The sequence below is a fragment of the Oreochromis niloticus genome, linkage group LG8 (genome assembly GCF_001858045.2).
Source record: "Oreochromis niloticus isolate F11D_XX linkage group LG8, O_niloticus_UMD_NMBU, whole genome shotgun sequence".
NCBI lineage: Eukaryota > Metazoa > Chordata > Actinopteri > Cichliformes > Cichlidae > Oreochromis > Oreochromis niloticus.
The window spans coordinates 8,822,151-8,848,608 of NC_031973.2; the positions used below are offsets into that span (position 1 = coordinate 8,822,151).

The 26,458-nt window shown below is 39.7% G+C and overlaps 1 protein-coding gene across 1 annotated transcript in view; it reads right to left on the reverse strand.

The window, feature by feature from the left end:
* Positions 1-14,732, reverse strand: part of LOC100696649 (glutamate receptor ionotropic, NMDA 2C) — a 60,454-nt gene extending 45,722 nt beyond the window's left edge. Inside the window, exons 1-3 of the mRNA XM_003453417.5 lie at positions 13,360-14,732; positions 2,441-2,813; positions 974-1,072 (exon numbers count right to left, since the gene is read on the reverse strand). Coding sequence (XP_003453465.1) covers positions 974-1,072; positions 2,441-2,797 — 456 coding nt within the window. The 5' untranslated portion in view covers positions 2,798-2,813; positions 13,360-14,732. The remainder of the gene's footprint in view (positions 1-973; positions 1,073-2,440; positions 2,814-13,359) is intronic.
* Positions 14,733-26,458: the final 11,726 nt, after the last annotated feature.

Sequence of the window (26,458 nt, forward strand, 5' to 3'; positions counted from 1 at the left end):
GATCAACAGGAAGATGATAAATACAATTACTATGGTTTACGAAATGTTGCTGGGGGTGGAATTTATAGCCACAGGGCTATACAAGTTTCGATTGGTTGATAGGTGTAGGAATGAACCCATTTGACTGTGTGCATGTGTGTGTGCGTGTCTGTGTGTGTACTTCTCATATGTGACAGTATTCATTTGCATGTGTTTGAGAGTTGTTTCTATAAATACAAGGTGTTGGAGATAGCAGTTAAGCAATTAAAGGAAGGAAGGGGAGATGAGCCGAAAGCTTAGTGTGAAAGGAAGAAGAGACGGAGCCACATTCCCACCACAAAGTGGAGAAAAAGTAAAGATTAAGAATCCATCTGGTGTCATCAATCTCTTCTTTACAATCTAACTACACAGCTCGCTGCTCTCCATTTCTATTCATCAATGAGATACATGCTAAATCATAGCGGGAAAAACCTGCTGGTCTTCGACTGTGTAGACATGATTGATTGAAGCACAGATCACCCGTAGCACTTGTCTCCTCTTACGAAGTTTCCTTTCCCACAACTCAAGACTTTTCCCAGCCACGGATTAGACAAGATGATGAGGGTCGAAGGCTCTAGTCACCGCTGATAATTCACCCATCTGTATTGCTCATATCCAAATATTTGCATGCAGCGAGTTGCTTGCCAAAGTAGGTTTCACCGCTCTGACCTACTTAAGTTGTTTTAAGCTGAGTGATGCCGGTGCAAAAGAGTTCTGACTAAGACAGGAGGCTGTGAAGAGCGAGTGCTGCTGCTGACAGGATTTATATTACAAGTTGTTGTTCATCTTATACCAAGAAGTTGTTTTTCCCTCATTATACATATGTGACTAGTATTATTTTAATACCTCTGAGTGAAATGGATTCACGAGTGTGGTGAGAAGGCCCAATTTAGGCTCGATCCTGGTGGTGGGACAGCTTTGAGAAGATTGAAAAGTCTCGTTGTTTTGACAGTACCTTATACGGTATGACGACTGCAGACCCACCACTGATGCCCACAATTGGCAGAGCTGTCTGTGTGGAGAGGAAGTCCAAGATCTGTGCTACTTCTGCCACCTGAAAGATGAAAACAAACACATTTCATATTTGAATAAAAGAAGATAAAAGTGTTGCACCAGAATAACTCATATTTATTAATATAGTTTGACCAGTTAGTAGTGATCGAAACACCAGGATGTGAAATTCATATTCAATGCAGAAACTGATCGATTGCCAGATTAACGGCCAACTTTTAAACATTTTGTTGTTTAAATCAAAATGACACCTGAAAAGCAACAATTTTGGCAGGCAAACCTGAACAGGCATTAATAACAAGTCTTGCAGATGTTTTAAAAAGGTAATGCTTTCAAACCTCGTAGAGCTCCAGTTTTGTTTTCATGTAATTATTATTGTACTACACTCAGAATTTTTATTAAAATTACTAACAGGGGAGGTCATAAAATCTGCCAACTCAGCCATGTGGACCTTTGTGCTGCTGTGACTTCTTGTGACTAGATCAGTAGCCGAAACTTGGGGGGCAACAATTTTTAATTTTAATGGCACAGGCTCTAACCCTACCACAAACCTGACCTGGATGGATGGATGGATGGATGGATGTTTGCAAAAGAAGAAGAATGTGACTGTGAAGTGCAAAGTTGCTCAGCTATCCAAGCATCTATGAAGGGAAAATGGTTGCATTAAAATAGCAGCAAAAAAGTCCAAAACAGAGCATGTAGCAGCCAAAACCTGCATGTACCATTACTACCCATGTGTGTTTCCACAGTAGATTCTCTATTGCCACAGTTTTCTTTGAGGTGCCGTTTGATCTGGTTTTTACTGGCTGTTGTTGACGTTATGGCAATAGTTTAATAGTAAATGAGAGACCTTGGTCTTTATTAGTAAAAGAATATGTGCTAACAATTAAATGCAAGCTCTAATTCTATGGTATTATCACTAAAAGGTATCTCAAGTAATAAGCCACTGTTTTACTTCTGTTTAAATGTACTCATAAAGCATTTTACTTTTTTCAGCAAAATCTTTTTAAGTGATTTTTCTGACAAAAAATCTTTGGGTAATTTTTTGGTAACTCTATGCTAGCTATACTTTTTCCTACGACTTGATTTAAGCTGAGAACAATGCCTTTTTAAGGTTAATAAATCCTTTAAAATAATGCTTTGCAGAAATTAAATTATGGTGTTGGTAGGGTTTCAGATCGTAAAGGGAAGAGATGTTGCATTAAATCAAAGACAGCAAGTAAAAGTAAGCATGTAGTACACGCTTGGCATCTCAATTTGTTCCTCTTTGTGATTTAGGACAGGACAGATGCTTTTTTTACATAAAGTCTTGCCTCGTGCAGCTTTAGGAAATGGATCTGGGTGACTGAACACCATGACTCTGGAGAGGATGTCGGATCAGAAAACACAAAAATGCATAAATTATTCTTACCTGAGCGCCGGTACCCGAGCCCACATCATCCTCAAACACCACACCGTGCAGCTTTTCCGTTGCCATGGTATCGCATAGACGTGTCAGCAGGTCACGAGGGTTTGTGTCATTGACCAGCACCGTTACAGGGCTGACCACTACGGGCAGGTCGACAAAGTTCTCTCCACTGAGACGACCTCTAACCTCATTCTGGTAGCTAGAGCCGCTGAACACCACCGCCACATTGATGGACGGGTGCAGGAGGAGCGGCCGAGCCTGCAGAGGAAGCGGGGAGGAGATAAGGAGGAGAAGGAAGAGGAGAAGGAGGAAGAGAGGGGGCCAGGGGGAAGGAGGAGGATGTCCCCTGGGAAGGGCCATGTTGGCAGGCTACTGCCTGGAAAGGAGGAGGAGGGTGGGAGAAGAAGAGAAAAGGAAAGGGAAGAGAGCAGCAGTCAAATATACAAGCTGCTTTACTTTTGTGATGCTTTTGACATAATGCCTCATGATCCCCCAGTACATATCCATCCCTTACTTCCCTCTCCTGGTCTGTCTCCCTCTCTGACCCCTTTGTATGACAGTATTAGCCCTGCATTTAGACTTGTGTCGTCAGGAAAAGTGTGTGTGTGTGTGTGTGTGTGTGTGTGTGTGTGTGTGTGTGTCAGAGTGTGCGTGCATGTAATCCTCCAAAATCCAATCCCCAGTGTCATGACTGTAATCACCTCCCCATCTCTATACATTTCTGATTCAGCACACACACACACACACACACACACACACACACACACACACACACACACACACACACACACACACACAGTGTAAGCAGGATTCCAAAACTGTCACACATGTCCTCAGCTCTCATTACTGGGATTACATTACGTTGCACCTCATTACTTCAGCCAACCTCTCTCCATGTGGTGTGATGTCATCAGACTAACCCCAGAAATGCAAGATGTGAAACTGCTACAATAACTCTTGAGTGGATTTCAAATAATGCACTTATTTCAACAGCACATCGTCACTAAGCACGTTTGAAATGTTGACCATTGACCTGGATTGATATACGATTTTAATTCCGAAAACGTGGGCTGTTGCCCCCCTCCCATTAAGATACAACAGATTAAAAATAAGATAAAGTCAAAAACTGGCATTTTGTTTTTAATTATGTCCGATATTAACTTAAAATGAACTGATAAAATAAAGCCATAGAACTGAAATTACATCAAACTCTTCATTTATGCAAATTGTCATTACCAGGAAGAGTAATAAAAGCAATACATATAATATAATCCAAAAGTGTTGAAATACACTCATTCACCACTTTGCTAGGTACATCTGTTCAACTGCTCAGTCACATGCCAGCAACTCAGCACATTTAGGTATGAAGAAATGCTCAAGGTGGCCTGTTGAAGTTCCCATTCTAAACCGTGATTTAGAATGGGGAAGAAATGTCATTTAAATACCTTGAACAATGCATGGTTGTTGGTGACAGACTGGCTGGTTTTAGCATTATAGAAAGTGCAGATTTTTTATTGTCCCACACAATCATCTCTTGACAGAGAATGGTATAAAAAAGAGAAAATATCCAATGAGCAGCGGTTCTCTTGTTGAAAAAACCCTGCCTATATCAGATGTCAGAGTCAGACTGCTTTGATGATAAGATGACAAATGTTATTCAAATAACCACTCATTACAGCCAAGGTATGCAGAAGAGCATCTCTGAATGCACAACATATCGAACCTTGAAGCATCTCTCCTGTCAGCTAAGAACAAGAAAATTAGGCTACAGTTCACACAAGCTCAACAAAATTGGACAACAGAAGATTGAAGTAACATTGCTAGGTATGATTAGTCTCAATTTCTGCCAGGACATTAGGTGGTACAGTAGGGTGAGAACTTAAAAACAAAGAAACATGATTCATCCTGCTTTGTGTGAACAGTTCAAGCTAAAATGCTGCTGGTTTAACACCAGCATTTTTCGATTTTTTCAACGCCAATTTTCTCGATACAGGATGGGCTCCCTACTAACAACTGAACATTGTTTAAACACCACAGCCTACCTGAGGATTGTTGTCCATTTCTTTATGACCATAGTGTACTCATCTTCTGATGACTGGTTACAGCAGAAAAACAAGCCATGTCTCAAAGTTCAAATCATCTAAAACTGGCTTCTTGAACAGTCCCAAAGAGCACCTTTGGGATGTGATGGAACAGGAGATTCACGTTATGGATGCACAAATCAATTCAGTTCAATTCAGTTTTATTTATATAGCGCCAATTTACAACAATAGTCACATAAATGTTCTTTAAATTGTAAGGTATAGACCATATAATAACAGAGAGAAAACTCCAGCAGTCAAACAATGCCCTTTGAGCGAACTCTTGGCAACAGTGGGAAGGAAAAACTCCTTTTTAACAGGAAGAAACCTCTGGTACTTCCAGGCTCAGGGAACAACTGTACAGAGCAATCACAAAGAATTAAGGAAGTTCGGAAGGCAAAAGGGTTTGCAACCCAGTACAAGCAAGGTGTACCTAATCAGTGTCAACCCACTGTATATCAATTGAAGAATCAATTTTAAAATAAAAGCCTTTCTTGAAAAGTAAAAATATAAAAAAAAATAAACAAATGTAAAAAAGATTATATTTCTTTGCACTTGGTCTTCTAAAATGGTTGTCGCTTTAATTAAAACCTGTTTGGCATGCATTCATAGTACAACTCAACTTTGCATTTGCTGTTTGAAGATCATTTCCTATTTAATCAATATCCTTGAGCCTTTGATTAAACCAGGTGGGCTTTCATATAGCAAATAAGGATCTCCACACAAACACTCACCCAGTACTTAATAGGTAGGACAGAATAGATAGCGTGCTGGTTTCATCTGCGGCCATCAGAGACACTCTGAATCAAAGCTGAGAGGTGCTGTTAATTATCAAAGTAACACTGGGTTAAATGTGTCCCACCTCTCCAACACACTTCATCCTCCTGGCATATCAATCATTCATCTTAATAAGTTTGTAGGCTCCTGGGCTTTAGGTGCCCATAGCAATAAATATGCAGTTTGACCCCTTGAAAGGCAATTTATCCTTATTAGATTTATTCCAGAAATAAACCATTGTGTTTAAATTGGGACTGATGAACAATAAGACTTTTTTCTTTAAGTTTTGCTTCATATTTGTCAGTTTTCTTTTATTATATTGATTGTAATGGTCGGTGGTCGCACACTGGCCATTATACTGATGTTTTCTAAGCTTCCTTATATTTACAAAAGCTCTGTGATGTTGCATGTTTTTAATTTGTGCAGCACATGATAGAAAAATATTATCCAATGTCATCTGCATATTGTGACATTTTGTCAGTTCATTTTAGCTAGGTCAACAATTTAATAAATCCAACCTCTCCAGCTTTCTGGAGATGCCCAGAAAGCTACAGAAGGTGAAACATGAGCCGGTATCAGACCTAAAGCCACCCTCAAGTCTTTCAGCCAATCATGTTAACATTCAGTTTCTGGGCGCAGCAGCCTTTTATCTCAGGGCCAGAGAGCTGAGGTCCATGGCGCCATTAAAAACTAATTTGAAATTCTTTCATTTTTAAAATAAAATGTGAATATTTGTAATTGGAGCATATTTGTCTTCTCTATCATTAAAAAAAGAAACCTACGCTAGTTGGATCAACTCAGTGCGGTTTGCCACAGTTTTGGGGGTTTTCCATGAGGTCATAGTACCTGGCACCAGGTACTTTCTTAGTACCTGCTCACCAGGTGTTCCAAGCAATCAGAGCAGGTACTAAAATGTGACGTCGTCAGGCTACATGCCACCGATTGGTTGGACAGTAGCCTCACTCGATGAGTCATGAGAGCTTCGAGTTCACTAAAATTAAAACGCAATTTTTTAAGCCCGACAATAAGGGAAATAGCTACAAAAAACCAACGGTGTTCATCTGAGTCTGACGAAAAGCCACAGACCGAGCAGCAGGTATATTCTTGCCTTGACGTTCACCTTTTTTGTAGCGGTCGTGTCGCATATTAATGACGTCGGGGGAGGCTGGGATGCGTTGCTTTCACAACAACCATGCAGGTTAGGTATCAGTGGATTGTAATGAAAAAGCAATCGATCAGTGGCGAGTCAATCCGATTAGGTAGTAATAGAAAAGAGGCTTTTGTTTCCAGTGAATCATTGATGTAAATTGTTGTGTTTTTTGGATGCTAAAAACTAGCATACTTCAACTGAAAGCCACAGACAAAGAAAAGCTGATTATATTTCAAATATGTGAAATAAAAGGCAAATAAACAAACACATACTGACCTTCGTTAACATCTGAAGCGGAAAATGTAGGCAATATTCTTAATTATCACACATAATGTTCATTTTACAATTCGAATGTTACACAGTAAGATTAATATTGTACTGAGAGAAAATGTTATATCTTCATGGGTAAGAGCTGTTTTTTGCGTAACATTATTAAAGCCTGTGGATCAAAAGATGTTCATATTCTGGCGCATATTTGTAATTTAAAAGAAATTACACTGCATCTCCAATAGCTAGAGGATTAAAAGTGAAAATTAAAAATTCTTTAACTCTTAGTTTGGCCATAACTCAGTGCTTTATGCATGAATGTGAATGTAAAATTAACTTGCAAATCTGTCATAAACTTTCATAATTTACTTTTTCATTTCCTTCTACCAGAGTGAATAATAAACTGTTTACACAATGCTTGCTGAATTTTGCTTGAAATGATATTAATTCAAGCTCACACACACAAAGTCAGTAATGGGTTTAATGTAAATATACCTCAAAATGTTAAAGGTGGTGTAGGGGAAACCAGAGGATAGCTGCAAAAGATGGAAATAGACTGGGTGGATCATATGACTAGAGAGCAGGTCAAGTGTTCATTTACCAGTGTAATCTCTGGAAAAAGAGATTAGCAGTGTGTTTGTGTGCGAGTGTCTGTGTGTATGTGTGGTTAGGAAGTTGAGGGAGTGGGTGTGTCTGCTCCAGATTGGCAGCAAGGGTATGATTATGACACACAAAGGATGTGAACACAAGAGAAGGCCACAATTTGTCTAAACTTAACACACAACAACGGACTGTGTATTGGTCTTTAAATGAATTATAAAAATCACATGCCTTGTTTTAGACAAGACGTAGTCAGTCAAATATAATTGTGAAAATGTGAATATGTCAGACAGCAGTTTGTCAGTAAGTGTGTACACACATTTTCCCAAAATCCTTGGATGTTTATGCACTTCTTTTTTTTTTTTTTTAGATATATATTCACATGCACAGTTCGAGCGAATGAGCATGGTAGTGCATGCACGGGTTTTTTATTATTATGGAAATTTCCAGATGGAGTGCAGCTCTTCCATGTGTGATAAACTCTCTCACTGGGACTTAGGTAGGCCTGCTTCAGCATCAACACGACAACATGAATCCAAATTCCTCTTGCCATACACTATTAAGAAAAAAACAATCAAACAGCTGTGAAATACAAGAACAATGAGAAGTATAAAAATGGTTTCTGGTTAATTTGACTATTAAACAAACAAACAAACAAACAAACAAACAAAACATACCCAATATACGATATCTCATATAAAATAATCATTGGGTTTTTTTGATTGTTGTTGTTTTTTTGTTTTTTTTACTGTTGTTGTTTTTTGTCATATTTTTGCCTAATAAGTACAGAATATTTCAAGCCTGCTGCCCTCTGAGAACTGATCAAATTAATCATAGCTAAAGTAGGAAGCTACTTTTTGTACTGAACTTTTCACCTCTCTGCTGATGCTACAATAGTGGAACAATCAAAACTCTCATGTGGCCTTTTAGCCGATTAATTGCTGCACAATCTGTCATCACAAATTAAAATGTTATTTTTCTATGTAATTTCTCTATAACAATGGGGAAAACACTGACACACAACTGAGTTCTCATAAGCCTATAAGTGGGCTTATTTCACAGTCTGCAGTAATGTTTGTTTTTTAACATTATCAATCAAATACTGGACTACATGTTAAGCTGATGTGTAAGTCCGTTCTCTCTCTCAGCTGGGATATGACAGCGTCCCTCTATTCTCGAGGGGAATAAGCAGATTGGAACTAGTTGATGGGATGAGGATCATCATCATCAGAAAGTTATCAGCATGTCTTGTTTGTAGGGTTCTCATAATACAAGAAGCTCAATACTGATACCCATGAAATGATTCAATGCTTAATATGATTTTGATACCACAGGGGCAAAACTTTTTTTTTAAATTGACGTTACCAACAGGTAGCACTGATAGCATTTTTGCCTAGCTCGTTTGTTTTTGGCCGCAGCCATCAGGCACTGCCTAATGATAACTTGACAGCCAATGTGGTTATTGGATAAAGATGCTTTCAGCTGTTCACTTTCTTCTACAGGAGCTTCCACAGCAATTTGTATCTGTATGTTTGATTTGGCAAAGATTTTATACCAGATGTTCTTACTGATGCAAACATCCCAGTTATCTGGGCTTGGGACCAACACCATAACTAGGAGAACACTGGCTTGTGGTTAACACTTATGATAACTAATACTTCAGTGTTGTTGGAACACAGTGGTACTGAGTACTGACCTCCCCTAAATTCCTCCTAAAGTGTTGTTTCATGTTGTGAAAACTACTTAAGCTGCTAATGAGGGAAGAGGCTGTGTGCTTCCCTGTGTGCAAGTGGAGGAGGTAAAAACAGCGTTATTGGTATCATTACTGAGAAAAAAGGAATATCTAATCCAATAGTCATTTTTGGTATTATTGATTAGTATGTGAGAATTATTAATTTTTTTTAAAAGCCTCCTAGCTTGAACTTTGTTTTTGTTTTTTTTCTAAAACACCTTTGAAACTAATTCCACTGCACTAATTAGGGAGCCTGAATTAGTGGGTAAGATTAATGTAGTAAACGAACACCCTCTCATCAACATACAGCATGCACGGTGCTCTGACAGCTGCAGGAAACGTTAGGAATCTCTAGAGCCCATTTATACAGAGCTAGGGTCCAAGAAATCCCAAAATGAGCCTTTATTCTGCAGTTATTTCATTTCCTGATACTGATATTCTGACAGTGGGAATTCCCAGTGAATACCTGATTCCAAGAATTTTACATGCAATATTGCTCTAATTGCAACACCAATGGCAAGTGAACTTAATAAACGTGATACTTTTGTTACAAGAAATACTAGAAAACCTTGGGTCCTGACATTGATGTGGGTGCCACGTAAGTGTTGCTGTAGACCAAGCATATCTCCCATGGTGGTATCACTGCAACCTCAGCTCTGGCCTCATTAAGTGGGACAATGCCCCCGCCCAATCACACAAGTGCTCTGGAATACAACAGAGACCCAAGGCTTTGACCCAGCTCGTGAACTCCCCAGATCCCAATCCGATCAAACAAGCTCGATCCACAGAGACGCTGTCCTGCAACCCACAGGACAGGACATCCCACTGGATGTTCTGTCAACAACTTGGTGCCAGACACCACGGCACACTCCCAGAGTTCCCATGGCCATGTCCTAAATGGTCGATCAAAGGACAATCTAGGAAATATTTGGTACGTGGTGTCGTGGCTGTTCAGTGGTGTATTACAGCAATAATGAAAGAAAAAAGGAGAGAGAGAAAATAATGAAAGAAAGAAGACTGTTGAGATGTAGTCACCAGTGGTGATTGAATCAGAAAGATATTATGTACTGTCATGGATTTTACATGTTTGCATCACATAAAGTTTATCTGGATAAGCTATGTTTTCTTACATAAAACAACTAACCCTGTATTCCTGATTCTAGATTAGACAGATAGTAACTAGCAAGTAAAAGAGATAAATAGATTATTGCTGCATGACACACATCATATCCCCCCTAAATCAGAAAGCATATCAAGCCCATGATGATGCCAATTTGAACCTCTACAGATATGAAAATGTATAAGAGGTATGGCATTGTTAAAACTTAAGGAATATTAAGATAATGCACAAATTCCATCTGTAATCTGTTGGTGTTCTCAGGATTATGAGCCAAGGTGTAAAAATTTAAAAGTTGAAAATGGAGATAAAGTAAAAGATTCACATCATTTACACTAAAATTATAGTAGAAAAATATGCATTAGAGTAATAACTTAGATTGCTTCGATGGGTACCTTATGACAATTATTTTACTCCAAATACTTTGGACTAAAGCATCAAACAATGGATACCAAATTGAATAACAGCACTATGTAACGTAATATAGGACGTCATTTTTAGAAAAGATTAAATAAGATTTTAGACAACCAGCACCCTTTAAGATTCTTACAACTAATATATTTTTATAAGCGGTAGGTAAAGCTTCCAGCTTATAAAAATGTTGAGAAAAATGGCCCAATTACAACCATATTAGGAGTCTACAATTCAAGTAATATAGGGAAATATCTACATATAATAACCGTTTATGAAAAGGAAAAGGAATGCGGCACTTCATGTTGAATATGGGAAAAAGAACTGGGTATGAATATTTCTGAAGATTAATAGTTGCACATATGGTGAAAACAACAATCCACTATATCATCACGTAGTTGCAAACACTGTTGGGAGAATTTAATAAGATTCTATATCACACCCAAACACATCAGTAACACAACCATGCTGGAGCAGTAAATGTAAACCATTCTCATGTCCTTTGGCTCTGCCCTGGTATTGTTCATTTGGTTATTATCAACATTCTGGGTTACGATATTCTATGGTCATGTGTGATGTTGTGGTTAGGTAAGATAGCAAAATACTGTGCCAAGTGAAGACACATATTTGTTTAAAATGTTGTTATCAGCCTGTAAATGGCTGAAAGTAGCGAGTGAAATATATGTTATGGAGTAATTGACTCATAAGATACCACTTCATGAGGAACTGTGTTGAGAGAAACGGAAGAAATGGACCATGTTCACATGATAATGACAAGGTGAAGGCTGAAACAGACTGCAGAGACAAAGCAAATCAGACTGTTCGTGGGTTGATGTGGTGATTTTTATTGGTTTGTTTTGTTACTCTTGGTTCTTTTGTGTATATCTGAAAGGGAAATGAAGTGTTAAAAAAAAGATGGCTGCCAAGTGGAAAGACTTGAAGGACTCAGTCATGTGCAGATTATTGAGAATCCGCTCAATGAAGCACTTCCATTACCATTTCCTGAAGTAACAACTATGTATATGACCAATAACTGTCCACTGGGCAAAGCCACTCTGTCAACATCAACCAGCTCAACTTATCCACCATTTTTATCCCTTCATTCCTCCGTCTGAATGACTTAAAGAAGATAAGTTGATACGTGAGCTCTCTCATCCTCATGTTTGCATACAGTTACTACAGCCAATCAACCTTCCACATACAAACCAAGCTCACAATATGAATAAATTAGTGTGTCATACTTAACCTCTGAGCTTATTATAAAACATATCACATGTCTGCCACTTAAAATTATCATAATAAGGATTTCGACAGCTAGCTTCGGAGCCTCATTTCTCAGTAGGTTCCCAATTTCACACATAAAGATTTGACAGCTTTAAAAGGAAATCGTTGCAAGCCAGATGTATCAGCAGACATGACTGACGCTGACATGGTAAGAGCGCGTCTAAATCTGCTTAGCCCTCAGCTGCTCAAATGTATAGCAATCAAAACCTCAGAGACACCCAATCTGCATGCCACACCTTCTTAAAAGAGACACGCTCACAAAACCATACGTGAAATTGCATATATTAATATTTACATAAAAAGATTTGTCAAAAATCACCAGAAATATTAAGGTAGTATGGTCCTTTCAGGGTCCTCTTGTGGCCTAATGCCCCAAAAAGGAACCACAGCAGTAACTGTTGGCAGCACAAACTGGGTAATGTAGTACTTTACTTAACTTTTTCACAAGAATTACAATATTCCAGAAATGCTTTATTTTATTATTACTTTTGTTTGTACTTGTTTAAAATGTCTCTTGCCATATTGTGGTCCTCAGATTGGTCAAAGACCCCTGAGTACCACTGGTAATGAACTGGCAAACATATCACAAAAAAGTAAGTAAAAATCATAACAATACATTTTTAACATACATTTTATTTTCCTTTCCAGGAGCTTGTGATCTGTTAAATTTGTCTACAGAGCTCTTCCAAATTCATAGATGCCATGCTGAGAACAGGTATATTTAGCTCACAAACCATATGCCAGCTTTGTATTTATAGATCCAGTGAATCAATATTAATAGAGCAGGAAAAAAGGGGGGGATTTTATTGTCCCATTAAACATCTCGTGGCCCTCAGATTAAATTTGTGAGCTTTTGGAGGGCCTCAAACCCCTGTTTGGGGAACCACTAGCCTGTGGACTAAGTAGTTTTAAACAAACTATGTTAGATTGCGCTGCTCCACGATAAACTGAATGCAAACTGGAGCAGAAAGCCTCTGTCACTAATGTAGAAGAATGACTCTCTACCTACGGCTTATGACACAAATCAATGAGCATTACCAAATAAGTGACATAGCAGCAAAACTCTGCAAGTGAAACATCCATAATCCATAAGTAAATGAGTCATGTTGTGGAAGCTTGCATACAGGTGGAGAGGAATTGCGCACACACATACAAATACACAGAAACACATGCACATGCACACGCACACGCACATCTACAAAGCTGCTAACCGCCAAACCCCAGAGTGAAAAATGCTAATATGTCCTCTTACAGTATTTCTTCTTATAGTAACAACTGGCTGCTCTGCTTCTGTCAGCAGCAAACAGGAGCTTTCTCTCAAGGAAACTCTTCACTTATCATAGTATTCCTGCATCCATGCAGTGTGTCTACACTCTCACTTCCTCCAAGCTTTCCTCCAATCTTGTATCTATCTATTGCCCCACATCCGTCCCTGCTGCTTCTATTTTTCTGTCAGATTATGAGACATGAGTGTCAGCGAGTATGTGTGACTTGTAGACTTACCTGTGCTTTCTGCTCTGGGTGAACTCCAGCTGCTCCATCTTTTCCCAGATGTTTTCCTCCAAGTGTCTTTTTCTGTTGCTTTCCTTTTCACCTGCTTTGCACCTGCCTCTCTCTCCTCGCAGCACCTGTAGGAGTATGCATTTAGACCAAGTCCCCGTGTGAGTGCAAGCCCGAGCAGGTTATCAGTGCTTCTGTGTCTGTGAGTGTATTTGGCAGCTTTGGATGTCTGCACACTCCCCTGGAGGACTTCACAACGTGACAGTAAGTGTATGTGATATCCCCGGTTTTCCAAAAATCTCTCTTTGAAACTGCTCGACTTCTCCTCTCACTTCTCTCCTTCTCCTGTTCTGCATGTGTCACAGTCAACGCATTCGCGAGTGGTCATGAAGGTGAAGACAGGACATCAAAGTGGGACAGGAAAGGAAAGTGAAGGAGAAGGAGGGTGAAAGAAGACGAGAGGTGTGGGAGCCCCTAGATGAGCAGCAAGCCTGTGTGTGTGTGCGTTTGTGCGAGTGTGTGCATATGTGCATAAACCCACTGTGTTTAGCTCTCTGTCTATATCCCTCAGGCTTCCCGCTGTTCAGATGAGAAGAAAAGCAAAAGAGGAGGGGGGAGAGTGATAAAATGCCTCTTCAGTGAAAGGGGCACAGACGCCGGTAACACTTCAGCAGAAGAGACGGTGACGCTTCCCCGTCGTCTTTTCCTTTCTCCCCCCCTCCGCCTCCTCGTTCTCTTTTTCCCTCTCCCTGCTCAGGAGTGAGAGACATGACAGATCCATGGGAAGTTAGTAAATCTCACATACAGATAAGGTAGGGTCCTGTGCACGCATCTGCATCTTTGAAGCAAAAGTTTTTCCCTCCTCCGGTCCAGTTATCAGTTCCCTCAGAGATGGTACTCCACAGTAAGGGATCCCCCTCCCCAGTGATGATGACTCTCCTCAGGTCCTGTGCGATCAGAAAGGGTGAGACAAGAAAGATAAGATTTGGGTTGGCTTGCCTCCCCCCCTCGCCCTCTTTGCCATATGGATGAGAGGTGATCCAGATGTTGGCTGATGGTGGGAGCGTCTGGAACACGGAGAGAACAGCGGGGCAGATGGCAGGTCTGTGGGGTCGGGCCGGCTGTGCACTAGCAGGTCCTCATCCTGTTGCACTGATTTTTTTTTTCCACCAGAGTTTCTCTCTCTCTCTTTCTCTCTCTCAGCGTTGTGCTGCCGCTCATCTGCCTTTGCTGCCACACCAGTAATCCTGCTTTCCATTTCCTCTATAACTCCATCTTTTCTGTATCTCTCTCTCTATCTCCTCTCACTCCATCACAGGAGGGGCTGCCTGTGAGTCCTGATAATAATGGTGTGAGGATTTAGCCAGCCTCCCTTCCTCTCCTCCCTCTCGCTCACTTCAGACCAACCCCTCCTCCTCTCCCAGCCCACTTTTGCTCCCGTTTTCTCGGTATTATTCACCTTCATCCTGTCACATATCCTGTCGTCTTTTCCCTAATCACCTCAGTGTATAGCTCAGTCACTTCACTCCCTCCTTTTGCCTTCCCCCCCCTCCCCGTTTTCCCTTCCACCATCAACAGGTCCGAAATGAATCCCATCACAGTTTTGTTTTCCTGGTCAGGAGCCCAGAGCCTGTGCCTGTTGTTTATCAGTGGGAATACAGTTTTAAAAAGTCAGTAAGCCAACAGACCATCATACAAGCCTGCAGCTTTTAAACAAGCATATAAAGTGTTGAAGCAAATACTCCAGTAAAGGGACTGTACACCTATTTTAGATTTGTTCAGTTTAATTACAAGCCGTACTGCTCAGGTGGTGAAAATAATTGAAAGAGCGTTTTTTTAACTGTCTGGAATCCTGAAAATCTAAATTAATGCAAATATTCCAAGTAGCAGGGAAAGCAAATCTTTGCTTTTTAATATTTGCATGAAGACCACAAGAGTGCATAGTCTGTGTCTGTGTATAATCAACTCATGAACCAGCTGCACAGGTATTAGCTCGTAACATATGGACACACTGTAGGTGGCTGAAGTGTTTTTGATATCAGAACCCACCAGGGAATCCAGCTTTGTCTTCCAGTATCTCACTTTTTGTGTTCCCATCTCATTATGTTCATGAAGTAAATTCACAGAGCTGCAGAGTAAGGATTTGTTTTCTAGTTTTCTTAGCTTTCAAACCCGCCTTAATGAACGATGCTATCAGTTTGGGGCTTTTTTTTCTTCTCCTAACTATCCCAAATGTGTGGAGCAGCTCCTCATTATCAATATTAACTGAATAAAAGAAGTATCCAAGAAAAACACTTGGATATCATTTTTCTACTTGTTCCCAGATAAATTTTTATATATCTATGAATTCATTCATTCATTCATTCATTTATTTGTTCATTTCAGGCACAACAAAATACATATGTTGAACATAAAGTGCACAAAACAAAAAAAACAAAAACAAAAATTACCTGAAAAGGAGTGGGACGAAGAAAACTTATTAAATCCCACCCCTATACTCACTCATCAACAAAAACAATAAGCTTCCCACAGCTACGCCCATCGTTGCAAAGCATCATACATATACATACATACATATATATCTACTACATAAATATATTTGCTTAGTATTCCAAACGCATTGCATATACAGACATGCTCCTGTTGGAAAATGTGCAAACCATTAAAAGGCTCCAAAATCTGACAAGTGCACACCTGAGTAAAAATTGTTTTGCTACTATCGTTCAGTTTGAGTTGGTTGTCAAAGCTGCCTTTCTGTCAGATTTTCCCTCAGTTTACTTTCCTATCCCACTTTTATGTTCTGTCTTCACCTTTATAACCACTGTCAGATGGAATTACAGGCAAGGTGTCATTCGGCGTCCGTGCAGTGACGGACCTGCTGCAGCAATGTTGAAAATTTAGAGATGGATGGAAGATTGCTGATTTTTTTTTCATTGTCACATGATTTTTATTTTCACTCTGACTTGCTTGTTAGGTTTAGAAAGGTTGGATTTTGGATTAAAATATGTCCCCTGTACCTGCAGTTTACCCAGTGTGCTTAAATGTTGTGTTAGGAAGTCCTTTATTATCACATATATGTGATGTGTTGAGAGTGCATCAGGCACAGATGCCAAAGGACACCTTCTGTTAGTAATTTAGAGATGCCAAAAAAAGGCTATATTTGATACCTTGGGAATGAGGATGCACGGGCTGGATATCGCTTCAACTAATTACTGGCATGTATTTTTAGTTTCTCCTCAAAACTCTTAGCATTCACTTGTCTCTTTTATACTTTCAGTAGTTTTTACATTTGTTGCTCTGTTTTTCGCCACCACATCTTGAAACTTCAATTAATAGATGGATGTCTGGCAATTTTTGATGCACATCAATAGATAAACACAAAAGACAGTAAAAATAAAAGAGGCGCACCAAATGGGACAATGGACCTGGAAGTGCTACACCCATACAAATATGGTTTTCAGGATTATTTGCTGTGCGTCTCATTCACAGATTAAAGAGCATGCTACAAAGGCAATCATCTGCCTGCAATTAGACTGAAAAGCAGGAGAGAAAAGAGAAAAAAAATCAATCCATCATAATTCTCAGACCTTTCGTTCTGCTAGAGGAAAACACTTTAAGTTATGTTGAATGGAATCATGTTGACACGCATAAGTGTGTATTGCTGTGCCAAGAGGAAAAAGTAGTGAGTAATGCTGAGTGCCGGAGAGATAGAGGGAAAACAGTCTGATTGCCTCTTACGTCTTCCCTTCTTCATGGCTTACTTTTGACATTACTTCAGCAGAGGAGGGAGAAACAATTTCACTGTGTCCCTCTCCCTTCTCTCACTCACGCTGTGGGACAGGCGTTTCATAGTTTTACAGAGTGCTGTCTTCTGCAGGTTACCATCACTTCTAATAAAAGCCGTTTTCTTCTTTTTCCTCACTCGGCAGCTTGGTCAGGTGACAAGCCTTTCGACTGTGCTCTATAAATACAGACAAGTGTTAAAATAGAGTGCTTCAGATGTGAGACGGGTGACAGAGGTGTTTATATCTGTGCGGGATGTGTGTAGCAGATACAGCGATACCTCTGGTAAATGGAAAGAGACAATAGCTGACAGATGTTTTAAAGGATAGTCTCTCTCTGAGCAGCTGGACAGTGTGTAAACCAGCCAGCCGGGAACATATGTTCTCTGGACAGCAGCTTGATCAGGCCTTCAGATTAACTCAGATTGATTCAGCGAGTAACAAAATTGTGTTTACTGAAAGAAAAAAGCTTGCTGGCTGACAGGCAAATAATTAATTCTACTATTTTGTGTGTTGCCACGGAGGATTTATGTTATATGCAGTTTGTTCTAATACAGTACTCATTCTCAGGGATTGTCAACAAACCCATTATATAGACTCTTTAGTAACAGATTAATTCATTGTGGTACTTTGAGCTGCTCTGTTATTTCCCAAGCGGTTGTCACAGTGGATGGATCCACGTATTTGATTTGGCACATTTTTTTATTCTGGATGCCCTTCCTGATGTAAACCTCCCACTTATCCGGGATTGGGAATGGCATGAATACACTAGCTCATCAAATGAACATAGATCATTTAAAGCTCTATATCTGTCAGAAGATTTTAAAGGAAATGTGGGAGTTTGCACAACAAGTCTACTTTTGTTTTGTGTACTCAGAAAGGGCCTTTAACCAAGTCCCCTTGGGGTGTCCTGTGGGGCGTGCTGTGGGAGAATGGGGTACTTGGCCCATTGTTAGAAGCTGTTCGCTCCCTGTATGGTGACAGCCTAGTTCGCATCACCAGCAGTAAGTCAAACTTGGTCCCGGTAGGAGTTGGACTCTGCCGGGGATGCCCTTTGTCACAGATTCTCCTCATAATTTTTATGGACACAATTTCTACATGTAGCCAAGAGACAGAGGGTCTCCGCTATGGTGGCGTGAGGATCACCTCTGCTTTTTGGCTTTACCAGAAGGCGACTTCTCCCTAACACTCCTGTGGTTTCCAGTCGAGTATGAAGTGATAGGAATAAAAATTAGCCTCTCCAAGTCTCTCAGCCAGAAAAGGGTGGAGTGCCCACTTTGGAGTGGGGATGAGCTTTTACCCCAAGTGGAGGAGTTTAGGTATCTTGTGGTCATGAGTGAGCGGAGTTGAAATTGGAGACTGACAGGTGGATTGGTGTGGTATCAACAGTGATGAGGATGCTGAGTGAAGCGTCAATCTCTGAGCAGTGGGTAGTGACAGAAAAAAACTGTGGCTAAAAGTGGTGAAAATAAGCTGCCATCTTTAGGTACTGTTATCATTATTATTATTAATCTCATGAGCCAAATTATCAGCAATAAAGAGAGTTTACATATTTTTTCGTCATAATTAATAAAACTGTTTTAATCTGATTTAAACCTTGCAAAAACTTTATTTTCAGGTAGGGTTTAGGTGTTAGGTTAGTTGGTGATTCCAAATTGGCCATAAGTGTGACTGTGCATCAGACTGGCGACCTGCCCAGGATGTACCCCATCTCTGTCCCGATGATAACTAGAATAGTCACCCCTGCAAGCCTGACTTGGATAAGCAGAAGAAAATAGATGGAGGGGTTGGCATATCAGAAGGCCATATGCAATATAATTTGTTGTATAATTTTAAAGGCTCATTGAACAGTTTCACTGTCTATTGGTTTTCAGCAATTTCCAGGAGAATCCATACCATTATGAAAATGTCTTTACCCGTAGTCGTGTTGAGAAAAAACTAGAAAACAATGAAGCACCTTGGACAGCGCTCTTAAAAAAAGACCTGAAAAAAGGCAACAATCCCCAAGGTCTCTGCAGATTTGGTGAATCAGCATCTTCACTGAAAATTCTCTTTTTGTGCTGGAGGCCAAACAGTTTTTGGGGTTAGTTGTGCAACTTGTTTTTCAATGACGCTCTATAAAAAGCAGAACAGATATTTAGTTAATAGAGCCAAGCCTGTGAGTCACTTGTAGCACTCAACTCAAGCTGTGGAGCTACTTTCATAAATGACACACTCTATCTGCAGCACATATCCACAGTACATGTGGACTATCCACCCAGAACATCATGTACACCTTCTCATGATAAGTGGATCCTGAAACGGCACCAAAATCCTGAAAGTGTTGCACTGGCTTAGGAAACAGTCGAGCAGATAACAGGTTTTTCTCATTCTCTGCCAGTAGAGCTGGCCATTTACTAATCAAAAGGTTTGTGTTTTGGACTCCCACATGTTTAAGTGTCCTTCGGCAAGACAGTAAACCCCAGATTATCCCTGATTCTTCTATGCAAGTGTGTGCATAGTAGTTATAAAGCACTCAAAAGCATAGTATAAAGAGTTGCGTGGCTGGGTGAACATAAATTCTGGTTAAAAGCACATTGAGTGCTCAGTTAGAATAAAAGGGAATTATATAATTTCCAGTCCATTCACCACTTAACTCTAAAAGCTAATAAGTGTACTTCCAAAAACTGTGTTTCCCTACGAAAATCATACGCTTTGTTAGGGTTTGTGCTAGAGCCTCAATGATACATCGATTAGCTGATATTTCCAGCTAATCCTGGGCACTCGCATGTGAATGAAGCTAAAATCATTATTTATACCTGTATCAATAAAAAAGCAACTTTGTAAATAAAGCATCAATAATGTGTTCTTTAGTTTTGTCTTATATGGAATAAATAAAACACTATAAAACACTAGCATCTGACTAAAGCATGCTGATTGGTTGGTTAAGGATTTAAAACGAGGAAGGACTTTCTTCAGTGGCACCCATTTATATACAATAACTAAACTAATATAAGCGTAGTTAAACCAAAACAGAAACATCTATGTGTAGGAAAACAGCCGCTTGTGTGGGTTGACGGTCACTACCATCAGGAGCTCAAAGTTGTATGCAGTTGTTGTGACGACCCTCATACTAGCAAAGAGGTATTCTACAACAAACAAAACTCCTAAAAAAATCCTTCTAAGAGTAGAACTGTATTTACTGTCTTCTATCAAAACATCAGAGTGAGAGTTCACTGTTATATTAGAAATTCTCTGAACCTCCAAATCTTCTCTTAGTTATGCTGCACTAAGCCAAACCTGCTGTGGGCTTCCTATGATTCACCTATGTTTATACACCACTCTGCATATAATGATTAGTTATTAATAACCACTGACTCTCTCCCAGTGTGTCTTTTGTCCTGTCTTCCTCCCATCATCCCTAACTGGTCGTGGCAGATGGCCACCTGTGCCTGAGCCTGGTTCTGCCGGAGGTTTCTTCCTGTTAAACAGGAGTTTTTCCTTACCGCTGTCGCCAAATGCTTGCTCATAGTGAGGTCCTCTGATTGTTGGGGTTTTCTCAGTATTATTAAAGGGTCTTTACTTGACAATATAAAGCACCTTCAGCCAACTGTTGTTGTGATTTGGTGCTATTCAAATGTAACTCAACTGGATTGAATATATACTAATAAGACGACATTGCCAGCACCGCCGGCAGCACATGTAGCAGAGCATACATCTGCAAATGGGATGTGGCATCAAGCAGTTTCTTTTTTTACCTCTAATGTCATTTGGGGTCTAATTGTTATGTAAGTACCGAGCTAATTTCCTGCATCTTTATAAGGCAGATATAAGTATTCAAAAGGCACAATTTATGTGGCCAAAAGGTCTTTGTAAGATTAATTTAAGCACCGGTCCTTTCGAATATTTGAACAAATGACTGACGTGACATAAAATTTGCTGTATTCTGCTGATACTGCTCATTGCTCTCCCCACTTCTCTTAGCTGTCTGCTTAATATTAATCAGATCCATCTCCATCAGCATCCGCATGTATGTTCCAGTAGTCTTGGGAGGAAGACATCTGCTATCATCACTCAATCTCTCTCTTACTGTGTGTAGGATTGCATCCATGCTTCAGGGTGTGATTAGGTCAACACCAAGACACCCACCACTAACTGTTCTGCTGTGTGCTATTCTCATATCAATAATCTTTTCAGACTTAACATTGTATTAAAGACAGAAATACCTTTACAAATTGAGTACAACCTCAAGCGTAGGAGCTCGAAGAACTATAATAATACTCCACCGGCTAAACTTGAGCCACTCTCGACTCGAAACCTAGCTCGAAACCAGATAATATTATCCAAATAAATTTAGATAAATACGTCACAAGGATGAAACAGCTTGCACAAAATAAAAGGCAGGAGTTAGAATAACTGTTTAAAGACTGAAACACAAGTAACCTTCAGAGATGTTCTAGCTAAAAGTGGACTAAGCAAAAATACCAATATGATTAAAAAAACACCGCTCCGAGACTAGAATGAAAATAGAGCCTTTGCCATTGAGACTGCTGCATATACTTTGTACTAATAATGTTGTTAGAAGTGATCTAAATCTTTAATTTAATTTGCTTAGCTGGAGGAAGTAATATCCGGGTCACAGTGTCAGTGAAGTTGCCAGCATCTCTGTGTTCCACTGAGACACAAAGCTGTGTCGTCTGCATAGCAATTAGATGCAATTTTACGTTTACAAATGATCATGCTTACAAATTATGTGCCCTGAAGGAGAAATGCAAAATTAAAAGAAAGCAACCCAAAAAAGAGCCCTGTGGAACAAAGACATAACAGGACGAGCAGAGCAAGAGATGAACTCACATGTCAAAATGCTTTTTAGCAGAAACGTGTCCACTAGAAGTTAAAGTCTGTGTGGTCAGCCAGTTTTTTTGTAGATTGTAAGGGCAGCAGTGGCATCAAACTGAATGATTAAGCAGCAATCAGAAGATCTCTGGAAACGTTAATGGGAGCAGTTTCAGGAGTGTGGAGAGACTTCTGAGTGGAATTTATCAAGTTAGTGATTTTTATTCATAACATGACATTGCCTGCTCAAACATTTCAGAAATGAATATCACATTTGAAATGAAACTGCAACAAGAAAAGGAAAACTTCACTTCCAAGTAGCTGCAAATTACTCAAATCCAAAGGTTTCCTAGTTTCCTTTTAGTTGGGTTTTAGGTTAAGCTTATTTTCTTCCTTTGCTATAAGTTTATTTTGTCTCTGTTTCACACACCTAGGAGCTATAGATTGTGTTGCTCACATTCAGCAGGAATGGAAGTACTAACAACTCTTAATTAGGAGTACTGGGAGTCTCAACCTCAAAGTTAGATGGAATTGTAAATGGGCTTCCTTTTTCTACTTGTATCCAAAGCACTTTACTATTTGCATTTACACTCACTGGTCACTTCATTAGGTACACCCGTTAAACTGCTCAGCCCAAATTTCAAAAGGCAGCAATGCCAGTAGGCATGTTGATGACCTTCTGAACTTCAAACCTGCATCAGAATGAAGAAGAAAGGTGATTTAAGGCTTTGAACCAGTTTTAATTTAGCTGACCAACAATTTACATCATAGTTTTTGTTAATGACCTAATGCACAAAGACAAAAACTATGATGAAATGTACAGACACTTTTGTTAACAAATAAAAACCAGATAGAAATATTCTGGAGAGGCAAGATCCAATCAGAACTAATTAAGGCAGGATGAGTTTTGGAAGTGATCCAATCAGAACAAATCTGCAGTAAGGTTAGAAAAGCACAAGTAGCTCCCTTGCTCCCTGTTTTGCATAAAAACACAACAAAATGTCAACGCTTGGGAGGACGAGAAGTGACATCACATCTGATGTCAAGGAAAACATGACAAACTTCTATGCTTTATATTTGAGTCAACTTGAGATTTAATTTGTGGATCTTAAGATATCTAAGCAACTCTTTTAGACTAAAACTAAAAGTCTATAGATGCCTAAAACTAAATGATGTTCTAGTCAAAAGACTTAAACCAATTTGCTGTCAAAATTAACACTGCTTTCGAGTTGGTTTAGATAGTGCTTCAAAAACTGCTGATCTAGTGTTAACAAAGAGTGATATGAAAAAGAAAAAATCTCCAATGAGCAGCAGTTCTTTGGGAGAAAACACCTTGTTGGTGTCATGGATATTTCCAGTACTTGTTGAATCTGTGAAATAAAGAATGCCTGAAAATGATTAATAATTAATTTTAATAAATGAACCCTCTCTGATAGCTCAGAGTTAGCAAGTGTGACCAAAGCTGTTTTCAGGCATGAGGTCAGAGTGACGCACGAAGCGCACGTGGTGCTCACTCTGTGGCTGTGAATTCACCAGATATTACTTGCGCTGTTCTCACAGCTAAATCAGAAATTACACTGACTTTTGCAGTAGGTGGTCTGCTGGGTAAGAACCATTTAATATCCAATCCAACTGAGTTGGAAATTTACTCTCTCACATGCACCAACATGTGGTAACGATAATAGAAAAGTTCGAGACTTTGCTACATGTGTGAAAATGGCTGCACACTGTCAACTTGCAGCCTAAAACTTTCAACATTCTCCCATTAGTCAGTGCCTTCGACTTTCTGTCATCTTGTGTTGGGCAGGTATCGTATAATGAGATTATCTGAACTTTTCTACTTGCAGCCTGTCACTACCAATGAGAGTCCTACCCCTGTAACACTAAACAGACTGGCAATAAGAAAATTCCCATAGAGCTGCAGGGAGCGTTGTGGAATATTTCAAGTCATAAGCGGTGCATTTATTATGCATTCACTTGTTCTATTGCTGAAATTATTATATAGATGAGTGCAACTCTGTGTAATAGTCTTAGTTTTTGTTTTATATTATTTTATTTCAATCTGACTTTGAAAATATATAGAGATATATTTAGGAACACAACATGGAAGAATTATAGCAATAAACAGATCAGGTGCATTCAAGAATCAGATACCCAACTATGTGTCTAATTTACTGCAAGAGAATATCTCAAGTATACATCTTTAATCCATAGAGCCCATTGGATGACAAGGCTACACATAGACAACCAGTTGTGTGTGTGTTTTGTATGTGTGTGTAGCTGTGTACACTGGTGAAGACAGATGTTTAAACAGGCAATCATCACTCAATGAGTAAACGGCTCTGGAGATTGAGCTTGTGTGTGTGTGTGTGTGTGTGTGTGTGTGTGTGTGTGTGTGTGTGTGTGTGTGTGTTTGACTGGAGGTGAATACCAAGAAAGGAGGACAGGGAGTGCAAAGACAGGAGTAGTACACAAGAGGTGGAGGAGTAAATAAAGCCTATCAGCTCATATTAGAGAGCAGCCATCAGGGCTGAATGCAGATTTGTGATTAGCCCACATTTGTGGTATTTTTATCTCTGAATGCAACTCTTTGATCGCAGCCATGTGTCAGAAGTGGAAGAATCATCTTAAGGGACATTTTTCCCCGAGTGTTGTCTAAAATATCGCCTCCTCAGGGTTTGACTGGCTGATCTCTTTGGCTGCTGGCCCGCACACCTTTCCTAGCATTTGACCGTTCTGTCTGACCGCATCTTCATCTCCCCCTTCCTCCTCCTCCACCTCCTCCTTTTCCTCCTCCTCTTTCTCCTACTTCTAAAGACACACTTTGAAAGTAAAAATATCCTTAGTCCAGAAAGGCATGAGAAGCGATAGATCCATAAATAAACTGGGTCTTGTTTGAGATCGGCTGACATTTTAAAGGCTGCCAGGTATTAATAACATTTCTCGTGAGACAGAGATTGCATGCTTAGGCACTCTTTGTCTCTCTATGAGTCTGTGCATGTTTGTGTACTTTAGTGTGTGTTTAAACATGTGTACAGTGCATGGGCATGACTGTGCATGTTTGTTTTTTGGTGAGCGGCAGAAAAAGAGACATAGAGACAGCGCTTGGCTGGTTTGTCATTCTTATGAAATTTTTCCCCAGGCACAGCTGACAGAGATTTTACAGTTTTATTCTGAATGAAGCTCCCCTGACAGAGACGCATGTTCATGAACTAACCAGTCACGTCAGTAGAGAGCATCCATGACGGAGGGTCCTGCATACAGACCATAAAATAATCATATGATAGGGTTTCTAAATATTTTCTGAAAGGATCAAATATTCAAAAAAATATTTGTGTGGGATTCACTGCATTCAGAAAATATTTTTATTTTATGTATAGTTTTCTTTTTGTTGTAGTTTTTATTGGTTGATTTTTTCCCCCTGGAAGTTGCAGACCCTCATATTTCAGTGTGTTTAACTTTACCCTGTGTCTCCTGTGATTCCTGTGTATCCCAGTTCTTTGTACTTCTTCCTGTTTTCTGTCATGTTTTATTTCATTTCTTTTTGTGTATTTTTCCTGTTTTTGACATTCCCCCTCTCACAGCAATTCATTTTACCTGAGTATTCTTTCCCAATTATTTTCCTTTTTATTTCCAGTCGGTAATTTATCTGCTGTCCACAATCCTCCCCTGCATATCTTTGCAATAATTCATTTTTTGACAACATTTTGAACATTGGTTGATTTTCCTTCCTGAACCCTTCAGTTTATTCTCAGGTTTAACTAAATTTCCCCGTGGTTTGCCTTATCTGCACGTCTTCATGTCTGAATCTTTTGAGGATCGATTTCATGTTTTATATGAGAGGACTGTGACCTATAACCTTTTGCTTGTGTCTCAATATGAGCTGTTATTTAAAGGAATAAGCCCAGCTCATCCTTTTACCCAGTTACCCAGCTCTGTCGTCCATTGCCTGCCTCTGCCTAGTGAACCTCCAGATTCAGCTTGTCACTAATCTGCAAACAGATCTGCTAGCCTCCAGCTTGAGGTCTGAGATCAGGTTTTTATTTTATAGAGCAAGAGTTCCTAAACTTGTGCAACCAGTCTTTGCAGAGTTGAATCAGCAAAATATTTCTCAGACAGTGATCGAAGTGCCACACCTACAGAGGAAGGGATGAAAAATTAGAACAGATTAAGAATCTGTGTCGGAGGTTAAAGACCAACAGAGGGAGTCGGGTGAGGAGCTGCGAGTAAAAATCCATATAGTTTCAAGGTCATTTCTTCTCACCACTATCTTCACTTTTCTTCCCTTGGTTGATTTTACTAGGTGGGAGGTCACCGGTAATTATCTGCTCTTGTCAAACCTAGGAGACTCGGTGAGAAGCCAGGTCACCTGTGATTCTGATTAAAGTCCTGGACATGCACACCATCACATACACACACGTGCACACACGGGGTGCATACACGGAGAAGCAGCAGGCGATTGTGCAGCATTTCATTACGCTTCTGATTTGGTCATTCATCATGTC